The sequence below is a fragment of the Mobula birostris genome, chromosome 23, assembly GCF_030028105.1.
Source record: "Mobula birostris isolate sMobBir1 chromosome 23, sMobBir1.hap1, whole genome shotgun sequence".
Classification (NCBI taxonomy): domain Eukaryota; kingdom Metazoa; phylum Chordata; class Chondrichthyes; order Myliobatiformes; family Myliobatidae; genus Mobula; species Mobula birostris.
The window spans coordinates 27,226,881-27,245,282 of NC_092392.1; the positions used below are offsets into that span (position 1 = coordinate 27,226,881).

General features: G+C 43.2%; 1 protein-coding gene across 2 annotated transcripts in view; it reads right to left on the bottom strand.

The window, feature by feature from the left end:
- Window positions 1-18,168, bottom strand: part of LOC140186712 (semaphorin-3E-like) — a 374,748-nt gene extending 356,580 nt beyond the window's left edge. For both annotated transcript variants that reach the window (XM_072241202.1, XM_072241201.1), the window contains exon 1: window positions 17,784-18,168. In XM_072241202.1, coding sequence (XP_072097303.1) covers window positions 17,784-17,883 — 100 coding nt within the window. In that variant the 5' untranslated portion in view covers window positions 17,884-18,168. The remainder of the gene's footprint in view (window positions 1-17,783) is intronic.
- Between the last annotated feature and the right edge of the window lie 234 nt (window positions 18,169-18,402).

The window sequence follows — 18,402 nt, forward strand, 5'->3', positions numbered from 1 at the left end:
CCCCTCTACGATTGGACTTCCCAACCCAGCGGAAAGGAGTATGACCATCCATCTTATCCATACCACTCATTATAAATTTTTATGAGGTCACCCCCTCATAGAGTAAAGATCCAGTATGGTCAACCTTTCCCTATAGCTCAGATTCTTTGGACAAAACTTTTCTGCACCATCTCCGGTTTGTGAATGTCTTTCCTAGTTTGAGTCTCTTAAGGATAAGACAGGAGACTGTATAATAGGAATATGTAGATGGTTGAGGAATTAAACCATTTCTTTGTCTCACTTTCATGAAAGCAGATATCCAAAGGGCCAACAGGTATGCTAAAGAATCCCCTATGTGTGTATGTGTATGTGTGTTTGTGTGTGTGTGTTTGTTTTGTGAGTGTGTCTGTGTGTGTGTTTGTGGGTGTGTGTGTGCGTGTTTGTGCTTGTGTGTGTGTGTGTGTTTGTGTTTATGTTTGTCTGTGTGTGTGTGCGCGTTTGTGCTTGTGTGTGTGTGTGTTTGTGTTTGTGTTTGTCTGCGTGTGTGTGTGTGTGTGTTTGTGTTTGTCTGCGTGTGTGTGTGTGTGCGTGTTTGTGCTTGTGTGTGTGTGCGTGTGTGTGTTTGCGTGTGTGTGTGCGCGTTTGTGCTTGTGTGTGTGTGTGTGTTTGTTTTGTTTGTGTGTGTGTTTGTGTGTGAGTGTGTCTGTGTGTGTGTTTGTGGGTGTGAGTATGTCTGTGTATGCTTGTGTGTGTGTGTGTTTGTCTTTGTGTATGTGTGTATGTGAGTGTGTCTGTGTGTGTGTGCACGTGAGTGTGTCTGTGTGTGTGTGTGTGTGTGAGTGTGTCTGTGTGTGAGTGCGTTTGTGTGTGAGTGTGTCTGTGTGAGTGTGTGTTTGTGTGTGTGTGTGTGACTGTATGTGTAGGTGTGTGTGTGTGTGTGTGAGTGTGTCTCTATGAGAGTGGATGTCCACATGTCTCTGTGAGAGTGGAGGCTGGGTGATGAGTGATTTTTCACAATGTATTATCCTGCAGTTGATGCTCAGAATTGGAGTGAGGATCATCTTATCATTGCACTGACAGAGGTTAGGGTTTGGTGAGGTTTGCAGACAGGATACTACAGCCTCCTTGTTCTGTGTCTCTAGGTAACTTCTCTGACCCTCTGACAAGTATTTTGAAAGTAAGTCCCAGGAGAGGCAGTAGCATCAATTGCTCTTCATACATTTCCTGGTTAATTTCTGATTTTTTTCATTACCATCCACCCGATAAACAGCACTACAACTTCCTCGTTAGGATGTAACCTCAAGCTATCAACCTGCTGGAGTTAATCAGGAGCCATATGTTTTTTTTAAAAAACCTTACAAACAACCAATCTCCCCTCCTCTAATCTTCTCTCTGGCCCTTTTCCTGATTTTCCACATTTCCTCTTGCTCCAACTTTAAAGATAAATCTATTCCTGATGGATGTGATGGTCGGACTGAAAAGTTGTGTCACACAGATCAGGGAGGTCCTTGTTGATATGCACTCTATTATTGGTTAATTAAGTTAAAGGATTAGTCCCAAAAATCTGGACTCGAGCAGGAAGATTTTGTGGTCAAAATTCCTCTTTGTCACTATTTCAGCTGTGGGAATATCGTCAGCCCTGGCACTAATCCTGCTGTCTGCTCACAAAATGAACGATGCTGATCAGAGGAACTCCAAACAGCCAGCAACAGCAAGGAGAGAGAGTCTCGCAAAGATGAAAGGGCAGGTGAGAGAAGAATAGTGAAAAGCATGAATTTAAATCTGGGTTCCATGAAGGGAAGTACCATCTGCTGGGCTACAGGATCCAAAGGTCTTCCGGCACGTCAATTATTTTCTGAATACAGGACACAGACGCAGAGCGGTACAGCACAGGAACAGGCCCTTCGGCCTGCAACGTCTGCTCCAAACACGATGCCAAATTAAATTAATTCTCTTCTGCCAGTCCCTCCATCCCTTGTGTATTCATTAGTCTGTCTAATAGCCTTTGCAATGGACTCCGCAACCACTCCTAGCAGTCTGCTCTAGGCATCCGCCTCTATCAGTCTTTAAGAAAACACCTGTCACACACTTCTTTCAAACTTCCCCTTTCACTTTGAATGCACATTCTCTAGTAGTTGACATCTTAACCCAGGGAAAAAGTCGTTAATATTTTATCGCAAGGTTCCTATTATTGAAATAGAGTGTAGAATTTAACTCACAGTGAATGAGGAGAGATTGTGGAGGTCTTGACCGAATCAGTATGTGAAACACAGCCAAATGTTTTACACACCGTGTGCGGGTTTTAAAGCAGCTCGTTGCAGGCAAATTGAGAATTAATATATTTAGTCCTTTCACCATCAACTTGTGTCATGCTTTTATCCATAGCTGATTATCTCTGGGGAGTGTTTCAGGAAAAGGCTGACAAGAAATGACTGGGTTGTGACTCTCTGGGTTATCAAATGTCCCACCATGTTCACTCTGGATATTAATTGTCAGCTCTACGCTCGGTACCTCAGTGGGAGCAACATCTCTGCTGAATGAAAATTGGCAATTTGATTTATGTATCGAGATTCGGTGAAAAGTTTGCTTGCCTATTGTTCATACAGATGAAGTCAGTACAACAGTGAATTAACATAGAATAAATTAAAATAATAACAGAATGTAGAATAAAGCAGTGGTCCCCAACCTCCGGGCCGCGAAATAAACACGCTACTTTATTAGGTGCCGCCCGCCTTAGCTTGTTTAGTTTGGCTTTTTTCTTAAAGATGTGCTGGGTGCGTTCCCACTACCGCTGCACCGCTGCTTTCTTCGCGGCAATGTATTGGTCCGCGGCCTGGAGGTTGGGGACCACTGGAATACAGTGTCACAGAGGAAGTGCAGTGCAGGCAGACAGTGAGGTGCAACATCATAAGGAGGTGGGTTGTGAAGTCACAGTGCTACCACACTGACACCGTGGCACAGGTCAGGCCGGGGCAACTGAGCGGTATCTGTGGAAAAGACGGGTGTTGACGTTTCAGGTCAAAAGACCAGGATTGTTACAGGAATCCTGACACAGGGTTTCGGCCTAAGACGTTGTCAACTCCTGCCATCCTACAGGTGCTGCTTGATCCGCTGAGTCCCTCCACCAGATTGTTTGCTGCTGCAGTTTCCAGCATCTGGAAACTCATGGCCTCTAGGCCTGGATCCTTGTCAGAGCAACAAGTGCCCACACTGCCCGAATCCGATGACCAAAGGCAGGAAAAAGGGGTCTTCTGTTTTGAATACCATGGTCCTTGTGCTGATGGTCACTGTTCTAGCCACGTCTCCCAAAGGCTGCATTTTTTTGTACTGAGGCCTGCAAGAGCGCAGGAACTTTCACTAAAGGAAATGGAATCATCCGCTATGCGCACCATAGTCCTTACGTTGATGGTCACTGTTCCGGCCATATCACTCGAAGGCTGCATTGTTTCACACTGGGGCCTACAAGAGTGCAAGAACTTTTACTGAAGTCTAGCAACCATGTGTTTACTGTAAGGGTAGATGGTTTATAGATCTGTGATGATGACATATGTTGCAAAGCGTTTTTGGAAACGACTTCCACAAGTTAAGGAGAACTCTTTCAGTTCATGTTTTTAACATTTAGTTGTTCTCCAGCTTACATTAAATCTTCTTGATGGTGATTTTATTTAGCTGCAGGAATGTGTAGTTACAGCTAAATGTAATGTTGCTTCCAGATAAAACAGGATCTTTTACAATATAATAGAAAACACTGCACTGAAACAGGCCCTTCGGCCCACAACGTTGTGCTGTTTATCATGTTTTTCTGACAATTTTCAATGGAGCTGAAACATAAGTTCCAAATTTATCTTAAAATCTAAAGATGGTCAACGTTGAAAATCTGAAATAAAAACCAAAGGTTCTGAAACCTTTTGGCAGGTTAGTGGGATCTGTGCAAAGTGAAACAGCTTTAACATTTCTGGTTGAAGACGTTTCTTCACTTTTCAATCTCTGCTTCTCTCTCTCTGCAGATGCAGACATGAATCAGAAACAGAATCAGAATCTGAAACAGAAACAGAATCTCAAACAGAATCAGAATCAGAATCAGAATTAGAATCACAGACAGAACCAGAATCAGAATCACAAACAGAATCAGTATCAGAGTCACAAACAGAATCAGAATCACAAACAGGAACAGAAACAGAATCTCAAACAGAATCAGAATCAGAATCACAAACAGGAACTGAAACAGAATCAGAATTGCAAACGGGAACAGAAACAAGGTGTCAGGACAAGAGACGAGGGTCGGCCCAGTTTTGCGACACACTTACTCGGCTCTGTGCTGAGCTGTGGCCTGCTATGGCTGCTCCGAGCTCCTTGTCTATGAACTCACTTTTGTTCTGAATGCTATTTGCTCACTTGTGTTGTTGGCATGATGTTTTTTACCCTCTCTGCACATTGAATGTTTGACGGTCTTTTTTTTTAATGGGTTCTTTTGGGTTTCTTTGTTCTCTGGCTGCCTGTAAGGAGACAAATCTCAAGGATGTATAATGTTTTCATACTTAGCTAATAAATGTACTTTGAACTTCTGAACTTTGAGATAAAATATCTCCAAACCGTGACCAAAGCCATCACAGGAGCTTGATTCTCAGCCCTATTCTTCCTCCAAGTCTCTTTCTCCCATTACAAAACTCGGGGCTTTATAACCACGTTATAAACTGCAGGAAGTTAATTCAAAGCGAAGCTGTAGAGTTTTATGCAATTAAATGTAGAGATGCTGGATTCTTTCCAGCTCCATTTGGATTCTTCTCGTCACAGTGGTATAAGTTGAAACTACTCACACCCAACCACTCAGGAACAGCTTCTTCACATTACTGCATGAACACAAGAAAACTCTCAATATTCTTTTTTTGTGCTTCTTATCTTGTAATTTGTATTGATTGTATGACTTTGCATTGTACTGCTGCTGCAGAATGATAGATTTCACTTTGTATAAAATGCAGGAGGAACTTAGCATTTATGGAAATGAATGAACAGTTGAATCCTGATGAAGGGTCTCAGTCCAAAAATTGACTGTTTATTCATTTCCATAGATGCTGCCTGACCTGCTGAGCTCCCCCCTGCATTTTGCGTGTGTTACTCTGAATATTCAATATCTGCAGAATCTCTCGTGTTTAAGACTTTCACATCAGAGTACTTGCTGATCTGATTCTGATTCTGGTCTGAAAGCGTAAAGCTCTGCTCTGTGAATGCTGTAAAGGACAGCAATATTATATGCAACACACACAGAATGCTGGAGGAACTCACTGGGCGCCCAGCATGTTGTGTGTGTTGCTTTGAATTTCCAGCATCTGCAGCCTTTCTTGCATTAGCAACATTATACGGACCAGTTTTGGTAAGCTGCCTGCCTCTGTTGTTCGGGCTGTGTGATGCAGTTCTTTGTGCTTGCTCTGCTGGTCAGGAGGTGGAAGCACAGAATTGACCATTAACCAGGACTGTGTTGCATGCTCACCACACACAAAACGTTCATGTGTTGTTTTACGTTGGGCTCGTTAGACCTCAGCTGTCAGGAAAGCAACATCTGGGCTTACCCCGGTACCTTCTGCTGAGCAACGGACTTGGGCGTTCCCACTCACTGTGTATCGAATCGGTGATTGATCACACTCTCGAGAGAGTTTGACCTGCAGGGCAGTGGTTTGATGCAGTAACATTAATATTTATTTCCTGACTAATAACATATTTATTTTTCATTTTTCTATTGCGCTTTCATAAAGACCAGGCAGATCTGCAACACTTCTGGGAACTGTCAAACACTGTAGAACTATAAATATTAAATAACATCCTGTGGCAGAACAAATGTAGAGTTTGTTTTAAAAGGGTGAGGACCATAATCCACAGACCCAGTGGGACCGACTGATCCTGGTTACTGTGATGTGTTGAAGCACTTGTCAATGTAGTCAGCGCCAGTTATTCTGTCCGTGGTAATTACCATGGTCTGTAGCAGAGGACAATGGTTAATGCCACTGAAGTGTGATTTATGCTTTTGAGTGCCTGAGTTAATAAAGTGGGTTTGAACCTAATTCCCGCTGGAATGGAGTCAGAGGGAATGGTGCCCCTCTCCGGAATAGCTGCTAGGAAGGATGAGGATGGTTTACAGGTCTGATCATGTTAACGTGTCATTTCTCAACCAGACCTGAATTCCACAGTAGTAATAAACATCACAGAAAGGCAGGCATAGCGGATAAGGGCCGGGAATTTGCAAGTTTTTGACAGGAGTTCCACACAAAATACGGAAAGTTATGAAAAGGATTGATATGATAGAGACAGGAACATTGTCTCCACTGGTACGTGAGACTAGAACTAGGGGACAGAGCCTCAAGACTCAAGGGAATAGACTCAGGACTGGGATGAAGGGGAACTGCTTTACTCAGAGAATCATGAATCTGTGGAATTAAGTGCCCAGGGAAGCAGTGGAGGCTATCTCATTGAGTTAGATTTTCAACATAGCGGGGGAATTAAGTTATGGTGAAAAGGCAGCAGAGTCTGTGGCTGGATCAGCCACGATTTTATTGAATGCGAAGTAATCTCAACGGGCCAGATGGCTGACCCTTGCTCCTATTTCTTATGTTCATATATGTTCTTGTGTTTTTATACCAACTTGTATCCAAGCAAGTGTCACAATCAACAACAGGAAAACTAAAATGAATTGCCTGTACCATGTTGTCTGTTCTGTGTTCCATTTAAACTGTTTTATGTAACAAAAGCAGATTTTAAATTGTTTTCACACTGGGTTAACAAATCCACAAACATATTTTACAATTTTTTTGGGGCTCCTCAGTATTGAATCTTATCGATGGACGTTTGACATTCCAGCAGCCCTGTGAGCTCAGAGGTTAACCTGATCATTCCAAAGATGTATCAAGAGTTAATCCTGCAGGAAATTTCACTTCCGCTAACTGAGACTGTCTTCAGAAGTGATGCAGTCATCTTTATTTAATTGTTGCTGAGATCAATTTTAACCTGGTTCTGATTTTGAATCACCATAGCAGGATTAAAACAAAACAATTACAAAAGACTTTCACAATTACAATCTCTTCTAGCCTGCAGACGGGGCACGAGAGTTTAGTGTTACAATTCCTGTAATCTGATTCATAACCAGAGTTAATATCATCCACCACTGGCCTGAAAACGTGCAACTAAAAGATAAAAAGTAAACTGGTGGATTGTAATATTAAATGGAAAACACAAAGAGGTAACTCCAAACACGAGAGATTATTCTGCAGATGCTGGAAATCCAGAATTTGAATTGTGCGGTGAAGTAGCTCCAAGGAGACTTAGAGCTGGAAAGAGAAGAAAACTGCAGACGCTGGAAATGTGAATGAAGTAATGGAAGCTGTTAGAAATACCCAACAGGCTCCCACTTTGTCACAATGGTTCTCTCAAGTGATGCTATGTCTTAGTTTGGAGAAAATTAGAAGTCGAACCTTTGAACTTATGTTTGATTTTGAGAAAAGGTGGGGTTCATTTGTTTGTTATTATCATTTGAGTTAATTGATAGATTTCCTCCACGGTCTAATTGTAAATTTTTGGTACATTTTTTTTTCTTGCTGGCGGTTTGACGTTTATCTTTAGAAGCTTTTTGTGTGACGCATGGCTCCAGGGTTGAACACCTAATGGAGTTTTTTTTCTCACTTTTTCTTGCTTAGTAGGGTTTTTTCCTTTTTTTATCACCAAACCTTTTTCAATCTTTAAAATAATGTTTTTTGTTCTTGAGACTTTGTAAGTGTTGCTTACTTCGATGTACTCTTGTTAATTTTGGATAATAATAATGAAAAGATTTGAAATGAAAGAAAGAAATACCCAACAGGCCAGCCAGATGGAAGCACTGGAAATCTGAAGTGAATAACAATCCAAATGAAGTAACAAACTGTTACCCTTTCTAAATAACAATCAAATATGAACTAAGTTACAAAACTGCAGATGCTACAACTGCAAATAAAACAAAAACTGCAACTACTGTAAATCTGAACTAAGTACGGGAAAAATGTTAGAAATAATCAAAGGGTCAGGCAGAACCTGTACTGAGAACAAGAGTTACCAGAAACCTGATATCCCACACCTGCAGGTTCAGGAAGAGTTATTATCCTTCAACCATCAGACTCTTGAAGTGGCATGGATAACCTCACTCACAACTCTGAATTTACACCACACCCTATGGACTCACTGTCAAAGACTCTTTACAACTCATGCTTTCGGTATTACTTGTATTTACACAGTCCGTCTTTGCTTGTTGATTTGTCAGTCTTTGTTTGTATATAGTTTTTCATAGATTCCGTTGCATTTTTCTTGCAAATGCCTGCAGGGAAATGAATCTGCTATATGGTAACCTACATTCAGTGGCCACTTTATTAGGCACGCCTCTACTCCTGTTCATTAATACAAATATCGAATCAGCCAATCATGTGGCTGCAACTCAGTGTATAAAAGCATGCAGACATGGTCAAGTTGTTGTTCAGACGAAACATCAGAATGGGGAAGAAATGAGACCTAAGTGACTTTAACTGTGGAACTGTGGAATGATTGTCGGTGCCAGACAGGGTGGTTTGAGTGTCTCAGAAATGGCTGATCTCCTGGGATTTCCACACACAACAGTCTCTAGAGTTTACGAAGAATGGTGTGAAAAACAAAAGTATCCAGTGAGCGGCAGTTCTGAGGGTGAAAACACCTTGTTGATGAGAGGGGTCAGAGGAGAATGGCCGGACTGGTTCAGGCTTACAGGAAGGCGATAAATATCCATGTATTTCAACAGCGCTGTGCAGAAGCACATCTCCGAATGCACAACATGTCAAACCTTGAGGTGGATGGGCCACAGAAGCAGATGTCCATGAACATCAGTAGATCACTACAGCACAGTACAGGACCTTGGCCCATAATTTTGTGCCAACCTTTTGCATAAGATATAGGAGCAGAATTAGACTGTTCAGCCCATCAAGTCTGCTCTGCCATTCCATCATAGCTGATTTATTATTCCTCTCAAACCCATTCTCCTGCCTTCTCCCTGTAACCTTTAACACCCTGATTAATCAGGAACTTATTAACCTTCACTTTAAATATAATTAGTTGCTTGGCCTCCACAGCTGTCTGTGGCAATGAACTCATCATCCTCTGGCTAAAGAAATTCCTTCTCATCCCTGTTCTAAAGGGACATCCTTGTATCCTGAAGCTGTGCCCTCTGGTCCTAGAGTCCCCCACTATAGGAAACATTCTCTCCACATTCTCTATATAGATACACTGCACCAGTCGCTGGGCTATAAACGTGCAGGAGCAATGTGTGGTTAAGTGCCTTGCTCAAGGACACAACACGCTGCCTCAGCTGAGGCTCAAACTTGCAACCTTCAGATCACTAGTCCAACGCCTTAACGACTTGGCCACGCGCCAACACATTGATCGTGTGAATAGTCAGAGGCTTTTTCCCAGGGCTGAAATGGCTAGTATGAGAGGGCATAGTTTTAAGGTGCTTGGAAGTAGGTACAGAGGAGATGTCAGGGGTGAGTTTTTTGCCGGCAGCAGAGGTGGAGGTGGAAATGATAGAGTCTTTCAAGAGACTCTTGGATGGGTACATGGAGCTTAGTAAAATAGAGCGCTATGCGTAAGCCTAGTTAGTTCTAAGGTAAGGACATGTTCGGCACAGCTTTGTGGGCTGAAGGGCCTGTATTGTGCTGTACGTTTTCTATGTTTCTATGAAGAGTAAAAATCTTTATGTTACATCTCCGTCTAAATGTGCAATGTGTAATTTATTGTAATTTTTAATAAATAGTATGTACAACAGGACAGTCAATATCACATAGAAATACAATTGTATCAGCGTGAATTAATCAGTCTGATGGCCTGGTGGAAGAAGCTGTTCCAGAGCCTGTTGGTCCTGGCTTTTCAGCTGCGGTACATTTCCTGGATGGTAGCAACTGGAACAGTTTGTGGTTGGGGTGACTCAGGTCTCCAATGATCTTTCGGGCCCTTTTTACACACCTGTCTCTGCAAATACCATGAATAGTGAGAAACTTGCATCTACAGATGCACTGGGCTGTCCGCACCACTCTCTGCAGAGTCCTGCGATTGAAGGAAGTATAGTTCCCATACCAGGCAGTGATGCAGCCGGTCAGGATGCTCTCAATTGTGTCCCTCTAGAAAGTTCTTAGGATTTGGGAACTCATGCAAAACTTCAACTCTGAGGTGAAAGAGGTGTTGTTGTGCTTTTTTCATTACACAGCTGGTATGTACAGACCACGTGAGATCCTTGGTGATGTGTATGCCGAGGAATTTAAAGCTGTTCACCCTCTCAACCCCAGATCCATTGATGCCAATTGGGGTTAGCCTGTCTCCATTCCTCCTGTAGTCCACAACCAGCTCCTTTGTTTTGCGATGTTGAAGGAGAGGTTGTTTTCTTGACACCACTGTGCCAGGGTGATGACTTCTTCTCTGTAGGCTACCTCGTTATTATTTGAGATTAGGCCAATCAGTGTAGTGTCGTCAGCAAAGTTAATTAGCAGATTGGAGCTGTAGATGGCAACACAGTCATGGGTATACAGAGAGTAAAGGAGGGGGCTTAGGACGGAGCTCTGAGGGGCTCCTGTGTTGGGGGTTAGAGGGGCAGAGGTGAGGAGGTCCAGGATCCAGCTGTACAAGGCAGTGTGAAGGCTGAGGTCTCTGAGCTTCTAATCAAGCCTGGAGGGAATTATGGTGTTGAATGCTGAACCATAGTCCAAGAACAGCATTCTCACATAAGCATCCTTCTTCTCCGGATGTGTAAGGGTGTAAGGACGGTGTGTAAAGCTGTGGCTATTGTGTCATCTATTGATCGGTTGTATCAGTAGGTGAATTGTAGGGGGTCCAGCATGCAGCAGATGTAGGTTTCATTGAGATCCCTCCCCTCATTCTTCTAAACTCCAGAGAATACAGACCCAAAGCCATCTAACACTCCTCATACATTAACCCTTTTGTAATCTATTCTACGATCAATCGAACCTTTCCCTCCCATATAGCCCTCCATTGTTATATCATCCATGTGCTTATCTCAGAGTTTCTTAAGTGTCCCCCCGTGTATCTCCCTCTTCCACCACCCATGGCAGTGCGTTCCAAACACCCACCGTTCTCTGTGTAAAAAACCCATCTCTGACATCTGCCCACACTTTCTTCCAATCAAAATAAAATTATGCCCCCTCGTATTAGTCATTTCTGCACTGGGAAAATTCCTTTGGCTATTGCTTGATCTATACTTCTTATCATACTGTGCACCCTAAGAACAAAAAAGCAACTAATTCTGAGCCATGACCTCACCAGAAACCACAACTCGGTGCCGTTGTGACTGGAAGCTCATCTTGAGGGTGTACTGAGCAGAAACAAGAGTTAAATAAAGGATCGTTTGATATGACAAATAGTGCAGTAGTTGGTCTGGTGTCTGTGGTACAGAAAGCGAGGCAGCAACACATGACCAAGCCACAGGCTCCCTCCCACTTCCCAATTAATGAAGAGGAACATTTACCTTATTTTACTGTTATTATCTGGCACGTACTAAGTTAAAATTGAATTATTGTTCTGCCGTCACCTTACATTTATGGTCAAATGTCAAAATGTTACACAAAGTTCAACTGATCTCATGAGAACTGCTTGGGCAAAAATCTGAATTCTCAGCACGAACTGGGAATGGCCAAGTATAATCCCCGATTCAGAAAGCACGTCATTAGACTCGAAGGAGTGCAGAGAACATTTACAAGAACGTTGCCGGATATCGAAGGCCACAGTTCAAGGGAGGAGGTCAAGTAGGCTAGGACTTTATTCCTTGGCTTGCAGAGATTGAGGGGTATAAAACCACGAGGGTTCCTTCATGCTCAGCATGAACTCGATGGGCTGAAGGACCTGTTATGGGATCTGCCATTAAGACCTACGGTCCTCACCCACTCCAGGAAGGGGAATCCTCAGTTCTACACCTATTCTGTTGTTTCCATTAGAATTCTATTTTTGCTTAATGAGATCACCTCTCTTCTAATCTCAACAGTCCATAGTCTCAATCAACTTAATCTCGCCTTGATTTCGTATTGGGAAATGAACCTGGTCAGGTGTCAGATCTCTCAGTGGGAGAGCATTTTGGAGATAGTGATCACAATTCTATCTCCTTTACAATAGCATTGGAGAGAGATAGGAACAGACAAGTTAGAAAAGTGTTTAATTGGGTTAAGGGGAATTATGAAGCTATCAGGCAGGAAATTGGTTAAGCTTAAATTGGGAACAGATGTTCTCAGGGAAAAGTACGAAAGAAATGTGGCAAAAGTTCCGGGGATATTTGTGTGAAGTTCTGCAAAGGTACGTTTCAATGAGACAGGGAAGTTATGGTAGGGTACAGGAACCGTGGTGTGCAAAGGCTGTAATAAATCTAGTCAAGAAGAAAAGAAAAGCTTACAAAAGGTTCAGAGTGCTAGGTGATGTTAGAGATCTAGAAGATTATAAGGCTAACAGGAAGGAGCTTAAAAAAGAAGTTAGGAGAGACAGAAGGGGCCATGAGAAGGCCTTGACAGGCAAGATTAAGGAAAACCCCAAGGTATTCTACAAGTATGTGAAGAGCAAGAGGATAAGACGTTAAAGAATAGGACCTATCAAGTGTGACAGTGGGAAGGTGTGTATGGAACCTAAGGAAATAGCAGAGGTACTTAATGAATACTTTACTTCAGTATTCACTATGGAAAAGGATCTTGGTGACTGTAGTGCTAACTTGCAGCAGACTGAAAAGCTTAATAATGTAGATATTAAGAAAGAGGATGTGCTGGAGCTTTTGGAAAGCATCAAGTTGGATAAATCGTCGGGACCGGATGAGATTTACCCCAGGCTACTGTGGGAGGCGAGGAAGGAGACTGCTGAGCCTCTGATGATGATCTTTGAGTCATCAATGGGGACAGGAGAGGTTCCGGAGGATTGGAGGGTTGCAGATGTTGTTCCTTTATTCAACAAAGGGAGTAGAGATAGCCCAGGAAATTATAGACCAGTGAGTCTTACTTCAGTGGTTGGTAAGTTGATGGAGAAGATCCTGAGAAGCAGGATTTGTGAAAATTTGGAGAGGTATAATATGATTAGGAATAGTCAGCATGACTTTGTCAGGGGCAGGTCAAGCCTTACGAGCCTGATTGAATTTTTTGAGGATGTAACTAAACACATTGATGAAGGAAGAGCAGTAGATGTAGTGTATATAGATTTCAGCAAGACATTTGATAAGGTACCGCATGCAAGGCTTATTGAGAAAGTAAGGAGGTATGGGATCCAAGGGGACATTGCTTTGTGGATCCAGAACTGGCTTGCCCACAGAAGGCAAAGAGTGGTTGTAGACGGGTCATATTCTGCATGGAGGTCAGTGACCAGTGACGTGCCTCAGGGATCTGTTCTGGGACCCTTACTCTTTGTGATTTTTATAAATGACTTTGATGAGGAAGTGGAGGATTGGTTAGTAAGTTTGCTAATGACACAAAGGTTGGGGGTGTTGTGGATAGTGTGGAGAGCTGTCAGAGGTTACAGCGGGACATTGATAGGATGCAAAACTGGGCTGAGAAATGGCAGATGGAGTTCAAGCCAGATAAGTGTGAAGTGGTTCATTTTGGTAGGTTAAATATGATGGCAGAATATAGTATTTATGGTAAGACTTTTGGCAGTGTGGAGGATCAGAGGGATCTTGGGGTCCGAGTCCATAGGACACTCAAAGCAGCTGCACAGGTTGACTCTGTGTTTAAGGAGGCATACGGTGTATTGGCCTTCATCAATCGTGGAATTGAATTCAGGAGCCGAGAGGTAATGTTGCAGCAATATAGGAGCCTGGTCAGACCCCACTTGGAGTACTGTGCTCAGGTCTGGTTGCCTCACCACAGGAAGGATGTGGAAACCATAGAAAGGGTGCAGAGGAGATTTACAAGGATGTTGCCTAGATGGGGAGCATTCCTTGTGAAAGCAGGTTGAATGAACTCGGCCTGTTCTCCTTGTAGCGATGGAGAATGAGAGGTGACCTGATAGAGATGTATAAGATGATGAGAGGCATTGATCGTCTGGATAGTCAGAGGCTTTTTCCCAGGGCTGAAATGGCTGCCACAAGAGGACACAGGTTTAAGGTGCTGGGGAGTAGGTACAGAGGAGATGTCAGGGGTAAGTTTTTTACTCAGAGAGTGGTGAGTGCGTGGAATGGGCTGCCAGCAACAGTGGTGGAGGTGGATATGATAGGGTCTTTTAAGAGACTTTTGGATAGGTATATGGGGCTTAGAAAAATAGAGGGCTATGGGTAAGTCTAGTAATTTCTAAGGTAGGGACATGTTCGGCTCAACTTTGTGGGCCAAAGGGCCTATATTGTGCTGTAGGTTTTCTATGTTTCTATGTTTCTAATAAACACACCATATACAGCACATACACAGCCCTTTCATGCCAACTTATCCATGTCGACCATAACCCTAACCATTGTTCCTTCTAAGCTGTGCAGGTATATGGCTGCACAGTAACTGTAATGCTCCTGTGCACATAGCCTTTGTTGCCGCACAGCTGGAGTAAAGACAGACAAGAAAAAGTTTATGAAACGTGAGAGATTTTCTTTGCTGTACTGCATTTCATTATACCTTTCAATTAATAAATAAAATCAAAAGAAAGTGATTTTTCAATTTTCATTCTAAATATTAGTAGTATGCGTATTACAAAAAAAGATAAAAATTTAAGTGCCGCAGTTTTCAGGCCATGTAAAAATTTCCTGCTCAGAGCAACGGTTAGTCTGTACAGCTGTAAAATAAATTAGAGGGAATGTCGATCCTAACTACTCTAATATAGTGGCCTGAATCCCTCGATGTTTTCCTAACAATGTGCTTGTCCAAATTCCTTTTACCTGCCTCCATAACTTCCTTTGCCAGTTCCATCCTTATCCCTCCACCATTGGAGTTCATATCTGAAGAATGTTTTGGAGCTGTTTTGAAGAGTTAACTAAGGGGAGAGATGAAGGTAGGGCGGTGGATGTTTTCTCTATGGACTTTAGTAAGCCCTTTGATGAAGTGCCACATTGCAGGCTGACTGGGAAGCTTGGTCACAATGGATTCGGGGGGGAGCTGGCTGGTGAATTTAGAATTGGCTCAATGATATGATGCTGACAGTGATGGTTAAAGGTCTACTCTTCAACTGGAGGCCTGTGACTACAGAGATGGCCCAGGGGTTAGTTTCAGGCCCTCTGTTATTCTTTATTGATGTATGTTATTTAAATAGAACTGTACACGGCACAATTAGCAAGTTTGCAGGTGACACTATATTAGGGGATCTAGTTGATAGTGAAGCAGCTTACAAGGAATTACAAAAGACATTTTGATCAGTTAGCAGACAGGCTGAGGAAAGGTAAATGGATTTCAACTTGTATAAGTGTGAGGTGTTGCATTTTGGACAGTCAAACCAGGACAGGACCTATACAGTGAATGACAAGGCACTGGCAAGTGCTGTGGAATAGAGGCACCTGGGATTACAAGTGCACACTTCACTGGAAGTAAACAGGTTAGTGAAGGTGGCACTTAGCATACTGGTCCTCATCAGTCAGGGCATTGAGTTTAGCAGTAGGGACATTATGTTGCAGTTACAGTATATAAATCACTGGTGAGGCCACACTTGGGTATTGTGTAAACTTTGGGTCACCCTGTTATAGAGAAGACGTTGTCGATAGAGAGGGTGCAGAAGAGGTTTACAAGGATGCTGCTTGGTCTAGGCTCAAAGGGAGAGGCTGGCCCCACTGGATCTTTATTCCCTGGAGTTCAAAAAAATGAGGGGTGACTTCATAGAAGTTTAAAAAACCATGAAGGGTATGGATAAGGTGGATGGTTATATATTTTTTTCCCGGGGATGGGGAGTCTAAACCTAGAGGGCACAGAGACAAGATCAGAGGGGAGAAATTTAAGAGGCCTGAGAGGTAATTTCTTTACACAGAAGGTAGTGAGTACCTGCAATGAGCTGCCAGAGGCAATGGTGGAGGCAGGTGCAATTACAAGATTTATGAGGAATGTGGATAGGTATGTAGAGGGGAGGGATTTGGAGGGTTGTGGGCGATTGAGGCCAGCAGGAGGGTACTGTTGTCAGAATGAAACACTTGAGCTGAAGAGCTTGTTTCCATTCTGTATATCTCTGTGACTCTGAGTCTATGACCATCTGTATGAAAAACTCCATCAGGTCAGCTTTCTATCTCTCCCCTCGACATCCTAAACCTGTGGCCTTTAGTTCAAGATTCACTCACTCTAGGAAAAGGATTCTGACTACTCCATCTCTACCCCTCACCCTTTTAAAAACCTCTGTAAGGTGACCCCTCAGCCTCCTTTGTTCCAGCCTGTCCAATCTCCCCTTGGAAGGAAAACCATCCAAAAGGCAGCATCCCCATTGCTCCTACTCCTGCTAATCTTACTTTCGGTGTGGCATCCAGAATTGTACTTAACACTCCCGTGTGGCCTGAGCAGTAATTTATATAGCTACAGAGTTGAGATACCAACTCTCATACACCTTGCCCTGGCGTCTGAAGCAAAGCATCATGAACGTCTCCTCCTCTGCCCTCTCCACCTCTGTAGATACATTCTGGGACTTGCGTCCTGAGTCCCCTCTGTAAATCAGCACTCTTGACACCTTTGCCACTTACTGTATATGTCCTGTTAGAAAGTAATGTTCCAAAATACATTACCTCACAATTTTATCTGGACTAAGTTCCATCTGCCATCTTTATGCCTTCTTGACCAAAGTTTGTGTTGTCAGTAAACTTATTGCTGAGTTCATTGACCTTCTCATCCTAGCCATTTGCATATATCTATAAATGATCAGTGTCCCAGTGCACATCACTGGTTAAAGACCCGGTCAACATCTGCCTCCTGCTTCCTGTCATCAAGCCAATGCTACATTCTCTTTGCAACCCACCTTGGACACAACATGTCCTTACCTTCTGGTCAGGATCCACGTAAACCATATCTACTGCTCTGCCTTTAATAATTTCCAAATTACTCCCTCAAAAAGCAGATTTGAGAGAGGAGTTTTCCCTGCACAAAACCACACTGACTCCTAGGAACCAGTCTGCTGAACTGTTCTGTACTCTTTATTCATTAGAATATCTTTCTGAAGACAGGGAGACCAGATCTCTACACTGCAGAAAGCAGAAAGTTGCCCTCAGCTTTCCGGAAGTCTCCTTCCCAGTATACCAATGTTAAACCGTACTCTGCTGCTTGAGATCAATCATTCAATCATGCATTCCCTGTTTCAGGACAGAACACATCTCTGGAAAAGATCACATTTTGCACGTCAAACTAAACCCAATGTTTAACAATGGTATAAAGAGCTGTCTAACTGGGGAAAGGATTGTTCAGGGGGATCTCTGAGGTTGTGTCCTCTACTGATAGCGCATCAGTAAAATGCTCAAAAGTTTTCTGCGGGCACTATCGAGAACCTAAGAGTTAAGACAGATGGGGCACATTCAGTGGATTGACCTGTGCATTTTTGTTGTCAAACATGATCGACTCAGGTTTACAGGGAAGCGATAGTGTTTGTTTCGTAAATCAGCCGTGCTCAAAAACTCCACACGCAGAAATTGAACTTCCCCTTTTCCCAAAAGAGTAAAGAGTCAACTTTAAATTCAAAGCAATGCAATGTTTGTCAAATCCACACCAACTTCTTTACAAGCGTGTCCTGTGGCGAACAGAGGAGAGAAATACAGGAACTGTTGAACTAGCTGGCAAACAGGGTGTTCACAGCTTTAGTGCAGTTTGCTCTCCAATTAGCTCAGCTGAAGACAACAGAAAACGTGCACTCACCTTTAAATGACAGGCGTAGTCTCGGATGGCTGATGTCACCTGCGTTGCAATATTGCAGGCTCAGTGCAAGCAGAAGCCACATTGTCTCCATCAGTGACATACTGCTGAAGATTTCTCTTTCACATCTGAACTATGTTCATTCTCTCTAACTCTCTTTCTCTCTCTCTGTCTCTCCCTCTCTCTCTCTCTCGCTCTCTCTCTCTCTCTCTCTCTCTCTCTCTCTCTCTCTCGCTCTCTCTCTCTCTCTCTCTCCACCCAGTGTCAGAATTACATTTTATCTTCTGGTCTACACCATCTGCCTTATATTTCAATCTTCTGGAAGTTTGATCCCACCTCCCTGGTGTTTTCCCAATCCTTCACTCTCTGCCAAGCAGTGAGCTTTGGTTCACCTTTCACCCCTCCTAATTGGAAGCAAGAGGTCCTCCTGGCCTGTGCCTGCCCTCAGCAGGGCTCAGTGCTTCCGGGGACTGCGGTGGTGAGCTGTGTGAGGCATGAGACCTAGTGCAGAGACCCGAGCAGTGCACGCGCTGATCTCTGATCATCCGTCTGCCTCTCTCCCAGATCCAAAGCCCCCTGGTGTTACGTGGAAGAATGCCAAGATATATTTATGGGTCACAGT